The sequence below is a fragment of the Eulemur rufifrons genome, chromosome 17 (assembly GCF_041146395.1).
Source record: "Eulemur rufifrons isolate Redbay chromosome 17, OSU_ERuf_1, whole genome shotgun sequence".
NCBI classification, from domain to species: Eukaryota; Metazoa; Chordata; class Mammalia; order Primates; family Lemuridae; genus Eulemur; species Eulemur rufifrons.
Window position 1 is genome coordinate 52,488,620 of NC_090999.1, and position 20,591 is coordinate 52,509,210.

The window sequence follows — 20,591 nt, forward strand, 5'->3', positions numbered from 1 at the left end:
GGCTGAGGCAAGAGGATTGCTTGAGCCCAAGAGGTGGAGGCTGCTGTGAGCTATGATCATGCCACTGTACTCCAGCCTAGGTGACAGAGCAATGCCCTGTCTCAGAAAAAACAAAACAAAAACCAAAATAAACAAACCAACCAAAAAAAAGTAAGTGTCCCTTGATTTGGTCTTTTCTACTGATGAGCCAGAACATAGGTATATTCAGAGAGCCCTTTTTATATGTAGCACTCGGCTCACTTAATCTTATCTTCCTTATGTTACAGTTTGGATCTTTTATTCTTAGTAATTCTATAAGTAGAAATTTTCCTACAAAGTTTTCACTACTGAGATGAAACATTGGGGTAATTCAAATGCAGGAAACTAACCCCAACATATATGTGTGGTTTTTTTCTATATGCATTGTTACTACTCATTTTTTCTAAGGTGCCGAGAGGCGTTGTGCTGAAAATGATTATTTTTAAGATCCATATAGAGCTAATAATGAGACCTTACTGAAAGAATCATATTTTCATTGTCTGTTAATGATATTTATGTATTCTTAATTGTTTTGTGTTTGTTATCAGAAAGTTGTATCTTTAATCACTAAGGTATATTGCTTGTTTTCAGGAGATTAAGCGATGAAAAAAACCTTCCTCTTGAGGGTAAACGGCAGCGTTTCCATTCACCCCACCAAGAGCCAACTCTAATTAACCAGATAGTGCCTTTATCAGGTGAACGAAGATACTCAATGCCGCCATTGTTTCAGACACACTATGTACCAGATGTAGTCAGATGTGCTCCACCTTTTCGGGAAATACCATTTTTAGAACCTAGAGAAATCACACTTCCTGAGGCCAAAGATAAGGTAATAATTAGATTTTAGTTTTGCCTTCTGGGAATGTGATATAAATAATGTATTAAAAGAATCAAATAGACACTGTGGTTTACTCCTGTGATCTCCGCACTTTGGGAGGTTGAGGTGGGAACGTTGCTTGAGGCCAGGAGTTCTATACCAGCCTGGGCAATATAGTGCGACCTTGTTTCTACAGGAAATTTAAAAATTAGCCAGGTGTAGTGGTGCTTGCCTGTAGTCCCAGCTATTTAGGAAGCTGAGGCAGGAGGATCACTTGAGCACAGGAGTTCCAGGTTGCAGTTAACTATGATCATGCCACTGCCCAGGCTGCACTCCAGCCTGGGTGATAGAGCGAGACCCTGCGTCTTAAAAAAAAAACAAAACAAGAAAAAAAATCAGAGAGATTTAATGTCCTGGATTAAGTAGAGCATGCCTTTTTTTGCACTGTTTAAAGTACTATTCAACCCAATTTTCTGTCAGAATATTTGATTTTTGTTAGCTGTTCTTTTGTAGAATTATAGCTATCAGGATTTTGTGGTTCATAGAAATTTAGGATTCAAGCCCAGAGCATTTGATTTTTTAGAGAACTGTCTTGTTACTTGTTCTTATTACAAAAAAATGTTTTCATTGGTTATGAAATGCAGTATTAAGCACTTTCTGTTGGAATATTTGTGTTTATCATGCAGTTTTTGAATGTCAAAAATAGAGAATCTGGTAGTCACTGAAGAAGTAATATATTCAAAATGATATGAACAAGAAAAATTTATCGAAAATATCATTTGTAAAAAAACATTCAAGTGAATGAAATGAAACCGTTTAATAATTTTGGGAAATGATATTGTTGGCATTGGGGAATAAGTTTTTAACATCTAATATTCGAAACTTATCTCTCCCCTCCCCCATATTTAGTGAAACATAATAAAAAAACCTTCTAGGTAATTATCTGTTCTCTCAGATTTTCTATGGCTTACACTTGCTGTTTTTGCATTTTCGAAGCTGCTCCACTCTTGAGAAATATATTTGTAGGCTAAGGAAAAGGAGCCTGAAGAGAGTAGAGTTTGTTTTACTCATCTTTGGGTTCCTAGCAAGCAGGATAGGTCTGGAACTTAGTAAGTGTACAGAAAATGTTGGGCCAGAAAATCAACACCTGCTTCATTCCTTAGTTGTGTTGATAGATTTTTTTGGTCTTTGAGTTATAATTGTGCCATAAAATTCACCCTTTTAAAGTGTACAATTCAGTGGGTTTTTTTTGTATATTCACCACTAATTCCAAAATGTTTACAAAACTCCAAAAGAAACCTTGAACCCAAGAGCAGTAGCTTCATCATATCGCCCTTCCTGTTTTGACAACAACTAATCTATTTTCTGTCTCTATGGATTTTCCTGTTGGAGATTTCACATAAGTGGAATCATATAATATATGGCCTTTTGTATTTTGCATCTTTCACTTGACATGTTTTCAAGGTTCGTCCATGTTGTAGCATGTATAAGTACGTCATCCCTTTTTTATTGCTGAGTGATACTCCATTGCATGGATATATACCACATTTTGTTAATGCATTCCTCAGTTGACGGACTTCTGGGTTGTTCCCACTTCTTGGCTATTATGAATAATGCTGCTGTGAATATCTGAATACAGATTTTTGCATGGGCATATATTTTCATTTCTCTTGGATGTACTAGGAACTAGGAATGAAATTTCTGGGTCATATGGAAATTCTATGTTTGTTTATTTTTAAAAAAATTTCAGTATGTTTAGTGAGTACAAGTACAGTTTTGTTACATGGACATATTGTATAGTGGTCAGGTCAGGGCTTTTAGTGTACTCATCACCCGAATAGTGTACAGTGTACATTGTACCCAGGGGGTAACTTTTCATCCCTCATCTCTTTTCAACTTCCCCCTTTGGAGTCTCCAGTGTCTATTTCATTGTGTATGACCATGAGTACCCATAGTTTAGCTCTTACTAATAAGTGAGAACATGCAGGAACTACCTCAATGTTTAACTTTTTAACTGCCAGAGTGTTTTCTAAAGTGGCTGCACCATTTTACATTCCCAGCAGCAGTGTGTTGGTGCTGCGGTTTTTCCACATCCTTGTTGACACTGTGACACTTGCTATTTTTTTTCTTTTTGATTTTAGCCATTCTAATGGGTATGAAATGGTATCTCATCAGGATTTTGATTTGTGTTTCCCTAATGACTAACGATGTTGAGCATCTTTTTATTTGCTTGTTGAACATTTGTGTATCTTCTTTGGAGAGATGTTTATTCAGATCCTTTGTCCATTTTTTAATTGGGTTATTTGTCTTTTTATTGTTGATTTGTAAGAGTTCTTTGTATGTTCTCAATACTAGATCCTTATCAGATATGTAATGTGTAAATATATTCTCCCATCCTGTGGCTTGTCTTTTTACTTTCTTATTTGATGTCCTTTTCGTTTTTTTTTTGGAGACAGAGTCTCACTCTGTCACCTGGGCTATAGTGCCGTGGCATCAGCCTAGCTCACAGCAACCTCAAACTCCTGGGCTCAAGCAATCCTCCTGCCTCAGCCTCCTGAGTAGCTGGGACTACAGGCGTGCACCACCACACCTGGCTAATTTTTACTATTTTTAGTAGAGATGGGATCTCACTCTTGCACAGGCTGGTCTCAAACTCCTGAACTTAAGCCATCCTCCCTCCTCGGCCTCCCAGAGTGTTAGGATTACGGGCGTGAGCCACTGCCTGGCCGAACTTTTCATTTTGATGGAGTCCAATTTATCTGTTTTTCTTTGGTTGCTTGGGCTTTTGGTGGCATATCTAAGAAGCCATTGTTCAATTCAAGGTCACAAAGATTAATGCCTATATTTTGTTCTAAGAGTTTTACAGTTTTTAGTTTTTACATTTGGGACTCTGATCCATTTTGAGTTAATTTTTGTATATGATGTAAAGTAGGGTGTCCAACTTCATTCTTTTGCAGTTGGTCCAGTTGTTCCATCACAATTTATTGATAAGACTGTTCTTTCCCCCGACTCTGTAATTCTTTTGTGTGTGTGTGTTACCATGGAATAGGAAAAAATAATCAGGCAAAACCAGTGGGAAAGAGGAAAAAAAGCAAAGTAAAATGAGAAAAGACGAACTTGGGATTTTTTTTTTTACCATTTTTCCTCCCTTCCCTTTCCCCATTTTTTTCTCTTTTCTTTGCTTTCTCATTTTAGAGAAACTCTTATAATGCTATATTGTGAAATCTGTGGTATAAATCAAATCAGGACAATTCTTTGAATGAATATATAAAGAACTTTTTACTATCTGTGCGTTTTTAATACATGAATGCTGGTAGGCCTGTTTTTTATGGTGTTTATTATGATATTGAAAGTTCTTTATATTTTTGCATGTATTTATATATTTATAATAGTTAGCTATTAGAACTAACTAAATAACTACTAGTTCTGCATTGAGACTAGGCAAATGTTCAATATTAATTTAATAACATAATTAACATTAATCAGTGCAAATTATCTGGTATAGTTCCATATCAGTAACTTTTTTTGATTAGTCATATAGAAAAAGATTTTCCTAAATCTTATTTTTTTTTAGAATTAGGTATTTAACTCAGAGGGATGGAGTTTGTAGTGGAACTAGTTTCTTTAGGTTCTACTCTGTACCTGCCTAATTGTAGGAAAAAGAAGGCAAGCAATTAGTTCTGTGTTCGTTCTTTAAGTGGACACTTTTTAAGAAAGCTAACATTTATTGATATCTCATCTAGGTATTCTACATATGCTATGTTGTTTAGTCTTTTCAGCAGCACCGTGTCATGGATATTCTAATTTGATTGAAGCTCAGAAAGCTAAATAACTTGCTAGTAAATGGCAAAACTGAGATTTGACCCTTGTCTTTAAAAATAAAAAGAGGAGAAACTTAAGATGCTTAAAATCAAGGGTAGGGAGATGACATTGTTAGAAGTGACTGTAGTACCAGTTAATCTGTGACAATAATAACTAATATCTATTGAGTGTCTACCAGCAATGTAATGTGTTCAACAGTTTGTATGGTTTACCTCTCTTTACCTCTGTAGAGTGTAAAGTGAATGGAGGGTTCAGTATGAGATGAAAGTGGGGCAGTGGTTTGGGGCCTTGAAATGCACAGTAGAGTGCTGGTGAAGGTTTTTGAGTAGAGAAATAGCACAATCAGATTTGTATTTTTAGAAAGTTCTTGCAGTATAGTGGAGTTTGGTTTGTAATGAGGTGGGCCTGGAAGATGAATGATCACCCTGAAGGCTGTTAAATTCATCCAGATGAGAGGTGCTGAAGCTTTCAGTTATGGCAGATGGTAGTGAAAAAGATGTGAGATAAAGCATCGGGAAAATTGATAGAATGTTTGGAATAATTGAATATAGAGAAGAGTGGAAAAAAGATACACGAATGACTCCAGTGATTTGATTCTGGGCTACAAACAGAGATAAGGAACCTAGATTTTGGGTATATAAGATGATTGAGGACATAGTTAAGACATATTTGGAACTATGAGAAAATCTGCTGTAAAACATTTGTGCTCTTGAGTAACCTCATGTTTGCAAATTGCACACTAAGCATATAGGGCTTATGGGAAATAGGGCTGGAGCAGACTACTCAAGCCTAAACAGTTTTGTAACCAGAACACTGTCAAGAATAATAATTGATATCCTGGGAAATAACTTGGACAGAGCAAGCAGGCAGCTTAGCATGGCTGGATGCTGCTGCAGGGGATATTAAAAATGTACAAAATAGATTTGAGATGCTGGCTTGTGGTGGGCACTGAGACAAGGCAGTTAAAAATGGAGCTCTGAGTCAGTGAGGCTGCTGTTAAGGTAGAGACAAAAGGAAATGCACTGGCATAGAGCTGCTTGAGACTGGGGGTATGCTTTCTTGAGCAAGAATCCTAGATGCAAATGCTTACCTTAGATTTATAAAGACTGCATAGTGAGTGCTTTTTTCTTTTTCATGAAGTTTATATTAATAATTCTGTAATTTCAGCTCACATACAAATAAGTTACAAACCCACCTTCCATGTTATATTGATAACATTCTCTTATTTACCAGTCATGTATAAGCTAATTGATACTGTAGGAAAATGTCTTGTAACTGAACTGACAGTATGTTTGGAGTTCAAAAATAAGGTCAGGGCCAGAGGTAATGGATCCTGAAGACACTTGCAATGAAAGTGACAGTTGAAACTCCTGGAGTAGATTAGATCTTTTATTTATTTAGCATTCAGTCAATATTTGTGAGTGCTAGGCATGGAAGGTGCAATGTTGTGCTAAACGTATATGGTCTCTTTACCATTTATGTACAATTACAGTGAGAGAGAAAATAGTCATGTAAATAATGGTTTTATTTATATAAGTGCTATGAAGGAAAATTAGAGTGCCAAGAGAATGGGGTCTCAGGGAAAGCCTCCTAAAGGAGATAGTATTTGAGCTGAATTCTGAAGGATAAAGAGAATGCATTAGAGAGAGGAAATGGCATGTTTTAAGGTCCTAACGCAGAAAGAGCATAAAGTGCACAACAAAAGAACTGAAAGAAGGTCAAGAAGGCTAGTTTGGTGAGTTAGAGGGAGAGTGGTTGAAGGTGTGGTTGGAGGATCAGATCATGGAAGGACTTGTACACCATTTTGGTCTTTAGCCTAAGAACAGCGGTAACCTATTTAGGGTTTTTCTTTAAGCAGGGAAGAAGTGAGTTAAAAAGATTATTTTGACTGCACTGTGGAGAGCAGATTGACGTTGAGCAAGCATGGATGTAGGAAATTATTGTAGTATTTCTGGTGAAAGTTCATCTGATAATAAGTCAGTAAGCTGAATCTGCCAGCCCCAGGGAAAGATTTTGTTAGTGGAAGTTTTCTTAACTACTTTGAGGATTCATACTTTGTGTTTTGTAAACCCGAAGATTGAATTTTGAAAATGAGTACCCTCTGAGTTTAAATTTTTTTCTCAGTTTTAAAGTCTTTGTTTTTCAAATTGCTGTATTGATAGACAGAACTCTTTAAATTGGAAATCCGAGTTACATTTCTGAATTTTTTATTTTACTCTAGCTTTTGGGTGAATATATGGTTTCCTGCACAAAAAAGAGGCTGTAGAGGAATCAGTTATCCAAGCCCCTGAATTCTATCTATAGTATTATAACTGTTCTTTGGAAATTCTGGTTAATTGAAGATATTATATGAGTTGATTTGGTTGATTTTGAATTTTGATGAGGTTAGGCAGAGATTTTTCTTGCGACTGATTGTAAAATAAAAAAATGGGCTGGGCTCAGTGGCTCATGCCTGTAATCCTAGCACTCTGGGAGGCTGAGGCGGGAGGATTGCTTGAGGTCAGGAGTTCGAGACCAGCCTGAGCAAGAGCGAGAGCCCGTGTCTACTAAAAAAAACAGAAAGAAATTAGCTGGACAACTAAAAATATGTAGAAAAAAATTAGCTGGTCATGGAGGCGCATGCCTGTAGTCCCAGCTACTCGGGAGACTGAGGCAGTAGGGATTATTTGAGTGCAGGAGTTTGAGGTTGGTGTGAGCTAGGCTGATGCCGCAGCACTCTAGCCCGGGCAACAAAGTGAGACTGTCTCAAAAAAAAAAAAAAAAAAAAAAAAAAGGATTGTAAAAAAAGAATAAAGATGGTTACAAAGGAATATCAAAAATTTCTTGTATAATGTTTAATTTTGGAAAGGGACAAATTGTATGGAGCCTCTTGGCATCCTTGGCAGAACAGTTTGGGGCAGTTATCTTACAGATCTTTAAGGTGCTCTCTCTTTTTAATGTATGTGTCTGTCAAAAAATTTAAAAGCCACTGAGATGTAAATTTACATAGAACATCTAAACCAGAACTCAGCACAAAAGAGATCAAGTAAAAGTGTGTTTTCTTTTTGTTGTTGTTGCTGTTGTTTTTTGTTTTGTTCCCATCCTCCTTTTAGTATGTCTACTAAAAGTTGTTCCTTGCCAAGTTTAGGTAATAGCATGTGCTTAAAGCAGTCAAACTTCAGGAGAAAAAAAATCCGTAACTCAAACTGCCTTCTTAACCTGCCAGTTTATAAATTTAGAAGACTTCACGTTGTGTCCACACACAAAAGCATAATAATTTAACACGCTAACAAGGAGTGGGTTGTTTTAGGTATGACATTTTTTTGATTCTATATTATTTTAGAATTGGTTCATTTGAAGGGAGAGAGAATTTAGCTTCACGAATGAATTTAAACTTTTATTACGCATCTGGCTTTATTTTAATCAGAAGATTAGTATCAGCTCTTTCAATAGTTACATGTGTAACAAAGATTAAGGCAACCAGAGAGTGTGAAGAATTGCTAGTTTTTATTGAAATGTTTTGTGAGCTAATGACCTGCTTTCTGGACCATATTTAATTTTATTTATCTTTTTTTGAAAGCTCATTGCTGATTTGTATTTGTTGTTTGTAGGTAGCACTTACATTTGGGCAAAAGAGTTACCATTTTTTATATTTTATAGTATGTGATCAGTTCTTGGTGTTCCCATCTAAAAGGTTTTCTCGTTTTCTTTTATGTGAGGACCAAGCTAACAGGGACAGATGGTGAAACTGCTGAGAATACCATGTGAAAGTTATACCATGTGAAATGTCATGTGAATGCTTTATATATTGATATATTTAAAAACTTTTCTGAATCTAAACCCATACTTTATTTGTCCTTATGGCTTGTGTTGACCTCTGACAGTCACCTTGTTGGTAATTTAATTTGAGCTTGACTTTGAGGACAAGTTAAAAAAATTTTTTTTTAAGGAAAAATGAACATTTAAATTTTTTTATTTTAAAGTTAACAGCTTTATTGAGGTTTAACTGACATACAATAAATGCACATATTTTAGTGTACAAGTTATTAAATTTGACATGTGTATACACCCATGAAACCATAACCACAATGAAGGTAGTGAACATATCCATCACCCCAAAAATGTCCTCATGCCACTTGGTAATCCCACTCTCCTGCCCCATCCTCTCCCATTCCCTGGTCAAATACTGATCTATTTCTGGCACTATAGATTATTTGTATCTTTTAGAATTTTATACAAGTAGAATCATATAGTATGTACTCTTTTTGGTATGGCTTATTTTACTCAATGTAGTTATTTTGAGATTCATCTATATTGCAATGTGTAGCAATAGTTCTTTGCTTTTTATTCATGAGGAGTATTCAATTGTATGGATATTCCACAATTGGGTTATTCATTCACTGTTGGTGGACATTTGACTTCTTTTAGATTTTTGGCTATGACAAAGCTACTATGAATATTTATGTATAAGTCTTTGTATAGACATGTGCTTTCATTTTTCTGGGGCTTATACTTACAAGTGGCATTGCTGGGTCATATGGTAGATATATGTTTAATTTTTTAAGAAACTGGCAGAACACTTAAATTTGGAAAAAATAAATATTTTAAGCAATATGTAGGTAAATCTTTTTGTACAATTTTGAGCAGCTATAAATTTTACTTATAATGAGGAATAGATTGCTTCTACAGTTAATTTTAAAATGATAGATCTTTGCAGGCAGCCTAAACAGGTAGTATTGCAGTGATTTAAACAACTTTAATCTATTTTATGAATACTTTGTGAATATTATTTAAACTTGAAACAAGGAAAAATTTACTCTAGAATTAAACAAAATAAAATTAAATTAAATTCTTGAAGTGCCATTATGCATAAGTCAGCTTGGTATTACATATGTGATCTAAATCATATATGATTTTAGCTAAAGATTTTTCATTTTTATTCCTCCTGCCCCCTTATTTTAGAATTACAAGAACATTCAGACATCTCCTGAAATATTTCTCTAAATTAAGCAACAACAATCTTGTTTCAGGATATATTTGCATTTCTTTTGAGTTTTTGTCTCATCTGGACTCTTCTTTGTCCATGTCTATTCTAGGGTAAAGTAACCTGATTTGATAATATGAATCCCTAAGTAAATGGCCAGATAGTGAGGAGAGTTCTTTCATATAAAAACTTATTAGATCTCCATTATAGTATTCCTTGGGAAAGAAAAAATGTTTCCATGCATGTGAAAAAGGGAGAGGAACAAGAATATGGAATTTCATATTTTCAACATAACTATAAAAAATTTTTTCACCTATGAATGTTTCTACATTAAACATGGTCATTCAGATGAAAGAACTTTATAAACATAATAAAGTTTGAACATTGCTGTAAAGGAATTTATTTCTTTCATTCAATGAAAATTGAGTACCTGCTATGACTTCTAGGATTATATTCATCTGCCTAAGATTCTCTAGATCAGGGATTGGCAAGAGGGCCATATAATAAATATTTTAGGTATGTATGCTACGTAGGGCCTCTTTTTTCTTTTATTTTAACAGTGCTTAAAATGTGTAAAAATTATTAGCTTGCTGCCCCTACAAAACAGGTCAGAGATCATACTTGGCCTGCAGGCCATATGCCAGTTCCTGCTCTAGATGAATAAAACTTAATCCTTCAAACATCATTTAAAATTTTATATTAGCTACTTTTACTGGAGACCCTTTTAAATTTATTACAAATGTGGACACTTTTTTTAGTTTTTTATTATGGAAAATATCAAACCATATATCAAAGTAGAGAGAATAAAGTATCATAAATCCTCATATCACTCAGTTTTAGCAATTAGCAATATATGATCAATCGTATTTCTTTTTTTTTTTTAATTTCTTTTTTTAATTTTTTGTAGGGACATGGTCTTGCTATTGCCCAGGCTGGTCTTGAACTCCTGTTCTCTAGGTCTCAAACTCCTGGTCTCAAGCAATCCTCCCACCTTGGCCAATCTTATTTCATTTATAACTGCCTCCCTCATTAGTTTTGAATCAAATTCCAGTCATTATATTTATGAATATTTCAGTGTTCTGTTCTTTTGATCTTTTTCTTTGGCCAATGTCTTGATTATTGTAGCTTTATAGTAAGTCTGGAAGTCAGGTAGGGTAAGTTCTCCAACTCTTTTTCTTGACTGTTCTTGGTCTTTTGCCTTTCCAAATAAAATTCAAAATTATTTTATCAATTTTTTTGGAAGAAGCCTGGGCTTTTCTTTTTTTTCTTTTGCAAGACAGGGTCTCACCCCTGAACTTCTGGGCTCAAGTGATCCTCCCACCTCAATCTCCCGAGTAGCTGAGTCTCCCGAGTACCTGGGAAAACAGGCACACGCCACCATGCTTGACTATTTCTGGGCTTTTGATTTTGATTACATTGAATCTACAGATCAGTTTTGGGAGAACTGGCATGTTTAACAATAGTCTTCTGAACCGTGAACATAGTATATCTCTCCATTTGTTTAGGTCTTTAATTTCTTTCATCAATATTTTATGGTTTTCAGTGTATAAGTCTTACATATCTCTTGGTGAATACATTTCTAAATATTTCATGCTTTTTCCTGCTGTTGTGAATTTTTTAAAAAGTAAATTTCCATTTGCTTGTTGCTAACGTGTATACTTTAAGTAGTCTTTTTTGAAGAAAATTAAAACGAGAGAAAATGCCTTGGTTTTTATATTATGCTAAAAATTTCATCAGTTTTATGGACATGTCTTTCTAGTGTGCTTTACTGTCTATAGGACTGTTACTCTATTCTCATTTTTCTTATAAAATTTGGGAATTGATTAGAATCTTTTTCAGGCATTATTTTTCAAATCCTTTTTTCTTCTCTCATTCTTACCTCTCTTTCTGAGATTCAGATTTTTTCCACCTGTTATTTATGTTTAAGTGAGATGGCATTTTCCATAATACTTGTAGATGGGGAAGGTTGGACAGGCTAGCTTTCCTAGCTTTGTGGCTCTAGGACTCCTCCTGTTCTGTTATATGGTATTCAGAAATATACTTCTGGAGAATCTTTTCTCTTCTACTTTCCTACTTTTATCTAGACCAGGAGTTTTTTTTTTATCCTCTGTGCTATTGGTATTTTGGGCCAGTTAATCTTTGCTGTGGGGGAGTTGTCCTGTGCATTGTAGGGTGTTCAGTGGCATCATTTCTGGCTTCTACCTACTAGATGCCAGTAGGTAGATGCCCTCCCCTCCTCCCCCCTCCCCCCCCCCCCCCCGTTTTGATAGCCAAAAATGTTTCCAGGCATTGTCATATGCCCTGTGGAAGTCAGAGTCATTCTAGAACTTTCCTTTGCCCCTATGGCCCTGTACTGCCTGGATTAGCTTTTTCTTCCTGGCAGTTTCTGCTTGGTACATTCCTTTGTCTTTGTCATTTAGCTTTGAGATTTCTTATCTTTCTGTGACCTCTTGTATTTACTTATGAATTGTAGCCTGTGAAGTTCCTTGCCAGTTTCTGCTGCTATTCCACATCTAGTTGGACCCCTCAGTTTGTGGGGCTTGGGGGAAAAGGTAGTACCTATAGGCAGTGTGATTTCTGGGTATTCTGGTTTTAGGACTAAAATCCCTTTCCCTTTCCTCTTATTGTTTTTAATACCATGTGGGTCTTGCTGCATTGGTGTTTGGCTCTAACTACTCCTATTTGGGGTTCACGAGGGAAAATTATGTCTTTCATTTCCAAGTTGCCCAGAATGCCTCTGCTTTCTTAAAATGAGCATTCTTTTTTTTTTTTTTTTTTTTTGAGACAGAGTCTCACTCTGTTGCCCAGGCTAGAGTGAGTGCCGTGGCGTCAGCCTAGCTCACAGCAACCTCAAACTCCTGAGCTCAAGGGATCCTCCTGTCTTAGCCTCCCGAGTAGCTGGGACTACAGGCATGCGCCACCATGCCCGGCTAATTTTTTCTATATATATTTTTTAGCTGTCCATATAATTTCTTTCTATTTTTAGTAGAGATGGGGTCTCGCTCTTGCTCAGGCTGGTCTCGAACTCCTGAGCTCAAACAATCCGCCCACCTCGGCCTCCCAGAGTGCTAGGATTACAGGCGTGAGCCACCGCGCCTGGCCAAAATGAGCATTCTAAATGTGAAAAAGAAAATGTTTTAAATGATGGGTGACACTTTTGCCTGGTCATGGACTGTGTGGAAGTCCTAGAGAGGGAGAGATTGAAAATACAAGAGTGAGACCGAAAAACTAGTGGAGGCGTTTGTGCCCTTAAGGTGACCAAAAGGCCTGGATACAAAGTTATTAGTAAAGGGATTACCTTTGGCAGGGGAAGAGAGGATAGTTTGTCTGGCAGAAGAAGTAAAGAGATGAGATTTCATTCAGTTATGTTAATTTGTAGGTCTGTGGTTAGGAGGCCGAGGAATATCACATCTGGTATTCTCATTTTCTTAGTAAACTTTAATGTGAGGTTATCTCTTGAGAAAGTGAGATAAGTTCAGAGAGTTTGAAGAAGGTAGTAAAGATTTTGGAATGGTGTGGTGAAAATCAGGAGCAATATCTAACCAGGGACTTAGAAATAATTGCCAAGTGTTGCTAAGGGCCAACCTTAGACTGACCCTTAGACTATAAATTTGAAAGACTCTAATTTTGTGGTTTAATTTTTTTCAGTTTTATCTCATAACAGCTTAGATGTTAGAGCAGAGAAGGTGGTTTTGTATTTACCTAAGATTAGGATTTTGTAGGACAGGTACTAGAACATGACAAGGGGATATTGTTGCTAAGGCATGATAAGAGTGGTTCAGGGTATGCATTGCGGGGTATAGATTGCATAGGGAAGGAAATCACACCATTTAGATACTGATGGGTTGAGAGAAAAGGGAGGATTCAAGGGAATCTAGATCTCTCATGGTTCTAGAGTAAGTATAAGGGGAGTAAGAAAGTGAGTGTTAAACTGGAGATTGAAGCCAATGGTATATTGGAATTTACAATTTCAGAGCTAGAGCAGTTATAGTTTATTGTAAAGACCACATTATAACTGTGGTACTATACACTGATGAAAAATATTGGAGTGAAAGAAGCCCAGAAATGGAGTATGTTGTGATATGTAGCCCATTGCAGATAAGGAAATCACCTATGGTGATGGCAGGAGTTGGGCTGGAGGGGAAAACGTGAACCAGATCATAGTAGATAAACAGGGTGGTCAGTAGATGCCAACATGAAGTCAGGGTTCAGGGTAGTGTTATAAAAATGGGGAGGAGGGTAGTTTGCATGAACATAGAAGACCAGGGACTTCTAAAGTCTGTTTTATTGGTATTCTTGAGTGACAGGGGTTGGGCAAACTTCTTTAAAGGGCCAGATAGTAACTATTTTACGCTTTGCTTCTCACATGTGGTTTCTGTTGCAACTTCTTATTTATTTGTTTGCTTTTATATTCTTCAAAAATGTAAAAACCAGTCTTTGCTTATGGGCCATACAAAAACACTAACCAAGGGTTGTACTTTGCTGACCCATGGATTGTGCTAGTTATGAGTTATCTGTGATTATACTTTTCTGTGGCTTGTAAATGATATTTTACTTTATAATATTTATATGTAGTTTTTCAAACCATTCCCCAACCTGTACTTGAGTAGCAGTAGCTTTGTGTTGGAAAGTGTTAAGAAAATACATATTTGTTTTAAAAATACTGTTAGTAGAATTGATTTATTCTTCTCAGTATGGCAATGAGTTTTACATTTCTGAACAAAACTTTTACCCTTTTTTGGCGGTGGATTCAAGCTGAGTCAGCAGATACTGGAGTTATTTGAAACATGTCAGCAGCAAATAAGTGATTTAAAGAAGAAAGAACTCTGTCGAACACAACTGCAAAGAGAAATTCAGCTGTTATTTCCACGTATGTTTCCCTATTTTACATGCCCTTTATTTATATGTATTCCTATTTTACATTTTAAATAATCTTATAAAATTTTTTTGTTTCTCTAGAAAGCAGACTTTTTTTGGTTGGATCCTCTTTAAATGGATTTGGTACCCACACCAGTGATGGTGATTTATGCCTTGTTGTTAAGGAAGAACCAGTAAGTAAGGAAACATTTATTCCAAGTGTGTGTCTCGTGTTAAGTCAGTTAAGAAATTTTATATAAAAATCATTGAGGAAAAGAACTTGCTTTGTTGTAATTATTTCTTTGGATTTTCTCTTTACCATAATTCGAGGAAACCCAGGAATTGCTTCTTTTTCTTTTAAGGCATGTGCACAATAAGCATAATAGGAACTATCAGTACTAAGTTTTTAAAGTGAGATGGCTTCACTATGTGTTTTTAAGGAACTCTGTTTTGAAATGTCATTGGGTTGGATATGGTACCAGCTTGCAGCAGAGAAGAAAGGCATGTGGCAGTATTAGCTTCTTGATAATACCTTTCCATGTGAATTCTTAGTGATTCTATTTTTAATCTTTTTTTCCCCCTTGAAAATGCTATGAGGTTTGGAAGTCTTATTTTGGGGAAAACAAAAAGATTTCACTGAAATTTAAAATAAGACCATTGTGATTTCTTAAATATATCTTTCTCTGGTATTTGGACTTTAGTTTTTTCTTTAGCAACTGAATTGTGTTTTTTAGTACATGTTGAATATCCCTTATCTGAAATGCATGGGACCAGAAGTGTTTTGGATTTCGGAGTTTTAAATATTTGTATTATACTTACTGGTTGAGCATCCCTAACTCGAAATTTGAAATGCTCCAGCAAGCATTTTCTTTGAGCATCATGTCAGCACTCAAAAAGTTTCAAATTTTGGATCTTGGAGCTTTTCGGATTTCAGATTGTTGGATTAGGGGTGCTCAATTTGTATTATGTTTATTTGAATTTCCTGTTAACTGATACCCTTGTGTATACCTTAATACCACAATAATTGGTGTTTATTATGCTGACTGAAGCAGCCTCTTTAAGATACCGAGATGTCTTCTGAACTACCGAAGATTAGATTAAGTTCAGTATAATTTTAATATGCCTTATTATGTTTCACATCTTCAAAAATACAAAAAAGTCAGTTGAATGGTAGTATATATTTTTACTATTCATATTATTCCACTAACAAAAATAACATCTAGTTACTGCAAATCAGAGCAAGATTTATTCCAGGAAAGAAACTCTGCTATTTTTCTAGGCTTTGAACTCACGTAAAGGAAAGGCTTTAGAAAATTCTAAAGTTATAGACAGGGTAGAGAACACATTCTACACCGCCCTCACCCCCATCCTCAGAGAGAATAGACTAGAGTTTTTATTAGTACTTTCTCGTGCAATTGGATTACTCTCAGGTACGTCCTCCCTAGTCCTCCAGTTTTATTCACATGTCTAAATTGTCACAGCTTATACTCAAACTGAAACACCATCAATATAAACCTGTCGTTAAGCGCTTACAATTTAGATTAGGGAAATAAAACATGTTACAGAAAATTTAAATTCTTTTTATTTTTGTTGAAGAAGATTGCTCTTTATACTAAAGGAAAAAAATGGCATATATGCTGTTTCAGAATTTCTTAAAAAATTATGCTTTAAAATCCGGAATTGATTTAGAAAAGTAGATTTCTAAATTAAAGGTTGACTTTTTCTATATAATGTAATTTAGTATATATTGAAAAATAACTCTAAAAAAAGTGTACCTTGTATGTTTTCTTTTTGTTGAGATACTTTAAGAAAATGAAACACTAAAGTTAGAAAGATAACGAAAAAACACTTTATTTTTAACTTTTCAGTATTTTTTTCAGGTAAATCAGAAGACTGAAGCACGGCATATACTCACCTTAGTCCATAAACACTTCTGTACTAGACTTTGTAAGTCTGACACGCCTCAAATTTGTATGTCATCTGACATAACTATTTATTTAAAATGTCTCTCACTTTATTTTCTGGTAAGAATTGTTTATTCTGGTCAGGATAGGCATAATGTGGATCCTTTTTTCCAAATGGATTCCTTTTAACTTTTGATTAAAAGGAAGAGTGACCATTTATTCAACAAATCTTTATTGAGCTTATTTGCAAAATATCCCACTGAATGCATTGGGGGGATTCAAAAGTATTTAAGTTTTAGTTCTTTCTCTCAAAAGGTTATAGACTGTTGGGAAAATTAAGGCATAAATATAAATAGATGTAATGCAAAGTATCTGTGAAAAGCCAAAAGAGTGATACAGATAATCTCCTGAAGGATTTTATGTGAGGGAGAGAGAAGTGAATCTGTTTTGCTATGAAATGCATTTTTACTTGTTTTAGAAATATGATCACTGAACAGGAGGCCCAAATATATTGACTCCAAAGAAAGAAAAATTGTTGACTTAGGCCATTTTATTGTAAGATTTTACTCTTTGAATAAGCTGACTCTAAACAGATTTTAATCCATGTGTTAAGCCATCTCAAATAATTTATTTTAAACTTTCACAGAATGTTATGGAAAGTTGAAGCCACACTAACTGTGTGATATTGGAAAGACATTTGTTCATTTGTTTAACAGATGCTTATTATGCACCAAGCTTTTAGCTGGAAAATACAAAGTCAAGTAACCAGTTGCTGCCCTTGAACAACTTATATCTATTATAGGGGAGAAAGAAATTGAATGATTTATTTCAGCCAACTTAAAATTTCATATCTGTAAAATAAAAGAGTAATTCATACCTTAAGTGGATTTTTAATAGCTACTATTAGAATCATAAAAGACTAAAAATGGAAGAGACCTTAGAGATCATCTAATTCAAATGAAGGTTTTTTTCCCCCTTTTGATTATTGTTTTTTAATAGTTGAAGAGGGCTGGGTGCAGTGGCTCACGCCTGTAATCCTAGCACTTGGGAGGCCGAGGCGGGAGGATCGTTTGAGCTCAGGAGTTCAAGACCAGCCTGAGCAAGAGTGAGACCCTGTCTCTGCTAAAAAAATAGAAAGAAATTAGCTGGACAACTAAAAATATATAGAAAAAAATTAGCCAGGCATGGTGGCACATGCCTGTAGTCCCAGCTACTTGGGAGGCTGAGGCAGAAGGATTGCTTGAGCCCAGGAGTTTGAGGTTGCTGTGAGCTAGGCTGACGCCACGGCACTCTAGCCTGGGCAACAGAGTGAGATTCTGTCTCAAAAAAAAAAAAATAGTTGAAGAGACTATGATCAATGGGTTCAGTAACATGCCTGGAGCATAGTTTGTTGATGTTAGAACCTGTACTTGTTATTCAAAACTTTTAGCTGTAATCTTATTTTTCCTTAAACCTCACTGAATTCCTGCACATAAATTTTATTTTAAAGCTTGATGTATTTTGTAATTTTGATAGTGAAAACATTATAACATAATTTTCAGGTTTAAAAAAATTTTTTCTGTAGTTATAAAATTAAAAAATTGTTCATTTTGTGATTTCTTTATTATGCATTTCTGTATTTCCTAGTTTTCTACAGTGAACATTATTAATTTCAACTCAAAAAATTTTTCAGAAAGTTTGATGGAGTAAAAAAATATGTATGTATTTTTCCCTTGTAGAGATCATACTTAAATGAATGTGTCCCAGGCCATGTATCATGTTGCAAAGCATTTCTACGTTGAAGAGTCTTTGTAATATCTTATTCTGTGCTATCTCAGAATTTAGCTATTCCCCTGCCGCTGGCCTAGATAGTTTTTTGCTCTCATAATGCTCTGATAAACTTCTTTGTAGATGCTATTAGATATTACACCACATTCCTGAAAATAACCTTAATGTAAAGCCTCCATATGGTAGGGTAAAGTATTACTGGACCCTCTCGTCTTAGAAGAATTCCATAATGTCCTCACTTATTTTCTTGTTTTATTAAAGACAACATTTTCTTAAATTGTTTTAGTTTAATAAAATACTATTTTTAAGAAATGTGCATTGGGACACTATGAATTTGGGAAACATTTGCATATATTGATATTATCTTTTGTCCTTCAGCTGGCTACATTGAGAGACCTCAGCTGATTCGAGCAAAAGTGCCAATTGTGAAGTTCAGGGATAAAGTCAGGTAAGTAATTACTGAACTCTCTTTATTCAATTGCTTTTTGATCAGATTTAGATATTCATCTGATGTAGATAATCAAGAAATGCATGTTATAGCAAACAGCTTATCTTCAGTTTTTAGAAATCACTTGACTTAGTATTTGAAATGATTTTTAAAAATAGAACAATTCTTTCTCATGCTTAACTGTACTTAGTTATTCTGCTTGACATTTTGAGTGAGACTATTCAATTTAAAGAATTTTTACATATTTATGTTTTAGATTTTTAAATGATTTCTTGCCTTTTGGAAATGTAATGCATTCTCAAGAATATAGCTTAAGGTCTGTTGTAAATATAATTATGATTAAACAAGTTATGTTTCATTTGAATGAAAGATACCTATAATACCTAGAGTAATAAATATAAAAGAAAAACAGGAAGATATATTTACACTTGTTCCATTCAAAAGTTATATTCATCTATATATCCTACCAGCTTTGGTTCTGAATTTCTTATGGACACTGGTATTAGGATCTTTCATATAATATCCGACTATAAAATGTAAATAGTGTTCATTACTTCATTAGTGAAAAAAGATTTGTAATTATTTTCTAAAAATGGGATTGTGATAAATCAGGTTTATCTAGTCCAGTTTTACAAAAGTAATACTTAAATTATACATATAAACACACACTGGCCGGGCGTGGTGGCACACACCTGTAATCCTAGCACTCTGGGAGGCTGAGGCAGGAGGATTGCTTGAGGTCAGGAGTTCGAGACCAGCCTGAGCAAGAGCGAGACCCCGTCTCTACGAAAATAGAAAGAAATTATATGGACAGCTAAAAATATATATATAGAAAAATTAGCTGGTCATGGAGGCACATGCCTGTAGTCCTAGCTACTCGGGAGGCTGAGGCAGTAGGATCCCTTAAGCCCAGGAGTTTGAGGTTGCTGTGAGCTAGGCTGACGTCATGGCACTCTAGCCTGGGCAACAGAGCGAGACTCTGTCTCAAAAAAAAAAAAAAAGACACACACAGTTGATCCTTATTATTCGTGGATTCCATATTTACAAATTCGCCTACTTGCTAAAATTTTTTTGAGGCTTCCCCACGTCAATATTCATATGCTTTAGTGGTCGTTTTTGGATATAACACAGAGTGGCAAAAATTTTGAATTTCCCAGTACCATGTTCCGAGCTGAGATAGGATGAGGTGATACTCTGCCTTCTAATTTTAGCTTCATACTGCAAACAAATGTCCCTCTTACAGTCTAGTTGTTGCCATATTTTTCACATTCTATGTTTTTTTGCTGTTTAGAATGGCCCCCAAGCATAGTGCTGAGGTATTGTCTAGTGTCCTCCAGTGCAAGAAGCCTGTGATGTGCCCTGTGGAGAAAATGTGTGTTAGATAGGCTTTTTTAAGGCATGAGTTACAGTGCTCTTGGCCATGAGTTCACTGTTAATAAATCAACTGTATATATTTTAAATAAAATGTCTTTAAACAGAGACACAACATTAAACAGGGTTATGTATTGATCAGTTTATGAAAATATTGTGACCAGGCTGGCAGAAACTTCGTGCTGTGTTTGCCCTAGGAGCAATGGTACAGTACTCACTAATTCAATGTTTACAGTGACTTCATAGAACACAACTACTGTGAATAATGAGAATTGACTGAATATACATTTTTAAACAAACCTTAATGCCTAGCTGAAGCCTTCCTTTTCATTCATCTGAACATCCATCAAATCTGTAAATATTTATTGAATTTCTGCCAACTGGATAATGTTAAGAGTTTCCTAAAACACAAAGATATAAAATATATAGGGAGATAAAACACAAAGTAAAGTTATTATAATATTAGCTAGTTATAATTATTTTTAATAATGTATTGTTGTAGTCATAGTTACATAAACAGTTTTATTTTTCCATTTAAGATTATTACACAAACTTTTTTTGTTAAGTATTCTTTATAAGCACCATTTCATAATTCTCCATACAAACCATAAAAAAAAAAAAGAA

General features: G+C 35.1%; 1 protein-coding gene across 4 annotated transcripts in view; it reads left to right on the plus strand.

The window, feature by feature from the left end:
- TENT2 (terminal nucleotidyltransferase 2) overlaps positions 1-20,591 on the plus strand; it is a 60,981-nt gene that overhangs the window by 8,835 nt on the left and 31,555 nt on the right. Inside the window, exons 4-8 of one of the 4 annotated variants that reach the window (XM_069491947.1) lie at positions 610-847; positions 14,376-14,490; positions 14,580-14,671; positions 16,346-16,424; positions 18,527-18,596. In XM_069491947.1, coding sequence (XP_069348048.1) covers positions 610-847; positions 14,376-14,490; positions 14,580-14,671; positions 16,346-16,424; positions 18,527-18,596 — 594 coding nt within the window. The remainder of the gene's footprint in view (positions 1-609; positions 848-14,375; positions 14,491-14,579; positions 14,672-16,345; positions 16,425-18,526; positions 18,597-20,591) is intronic. The other 3 variants (XM_069491948.1, XM_069491950.1, XM_069491951.1) reach the window with 3 other exon arrangements.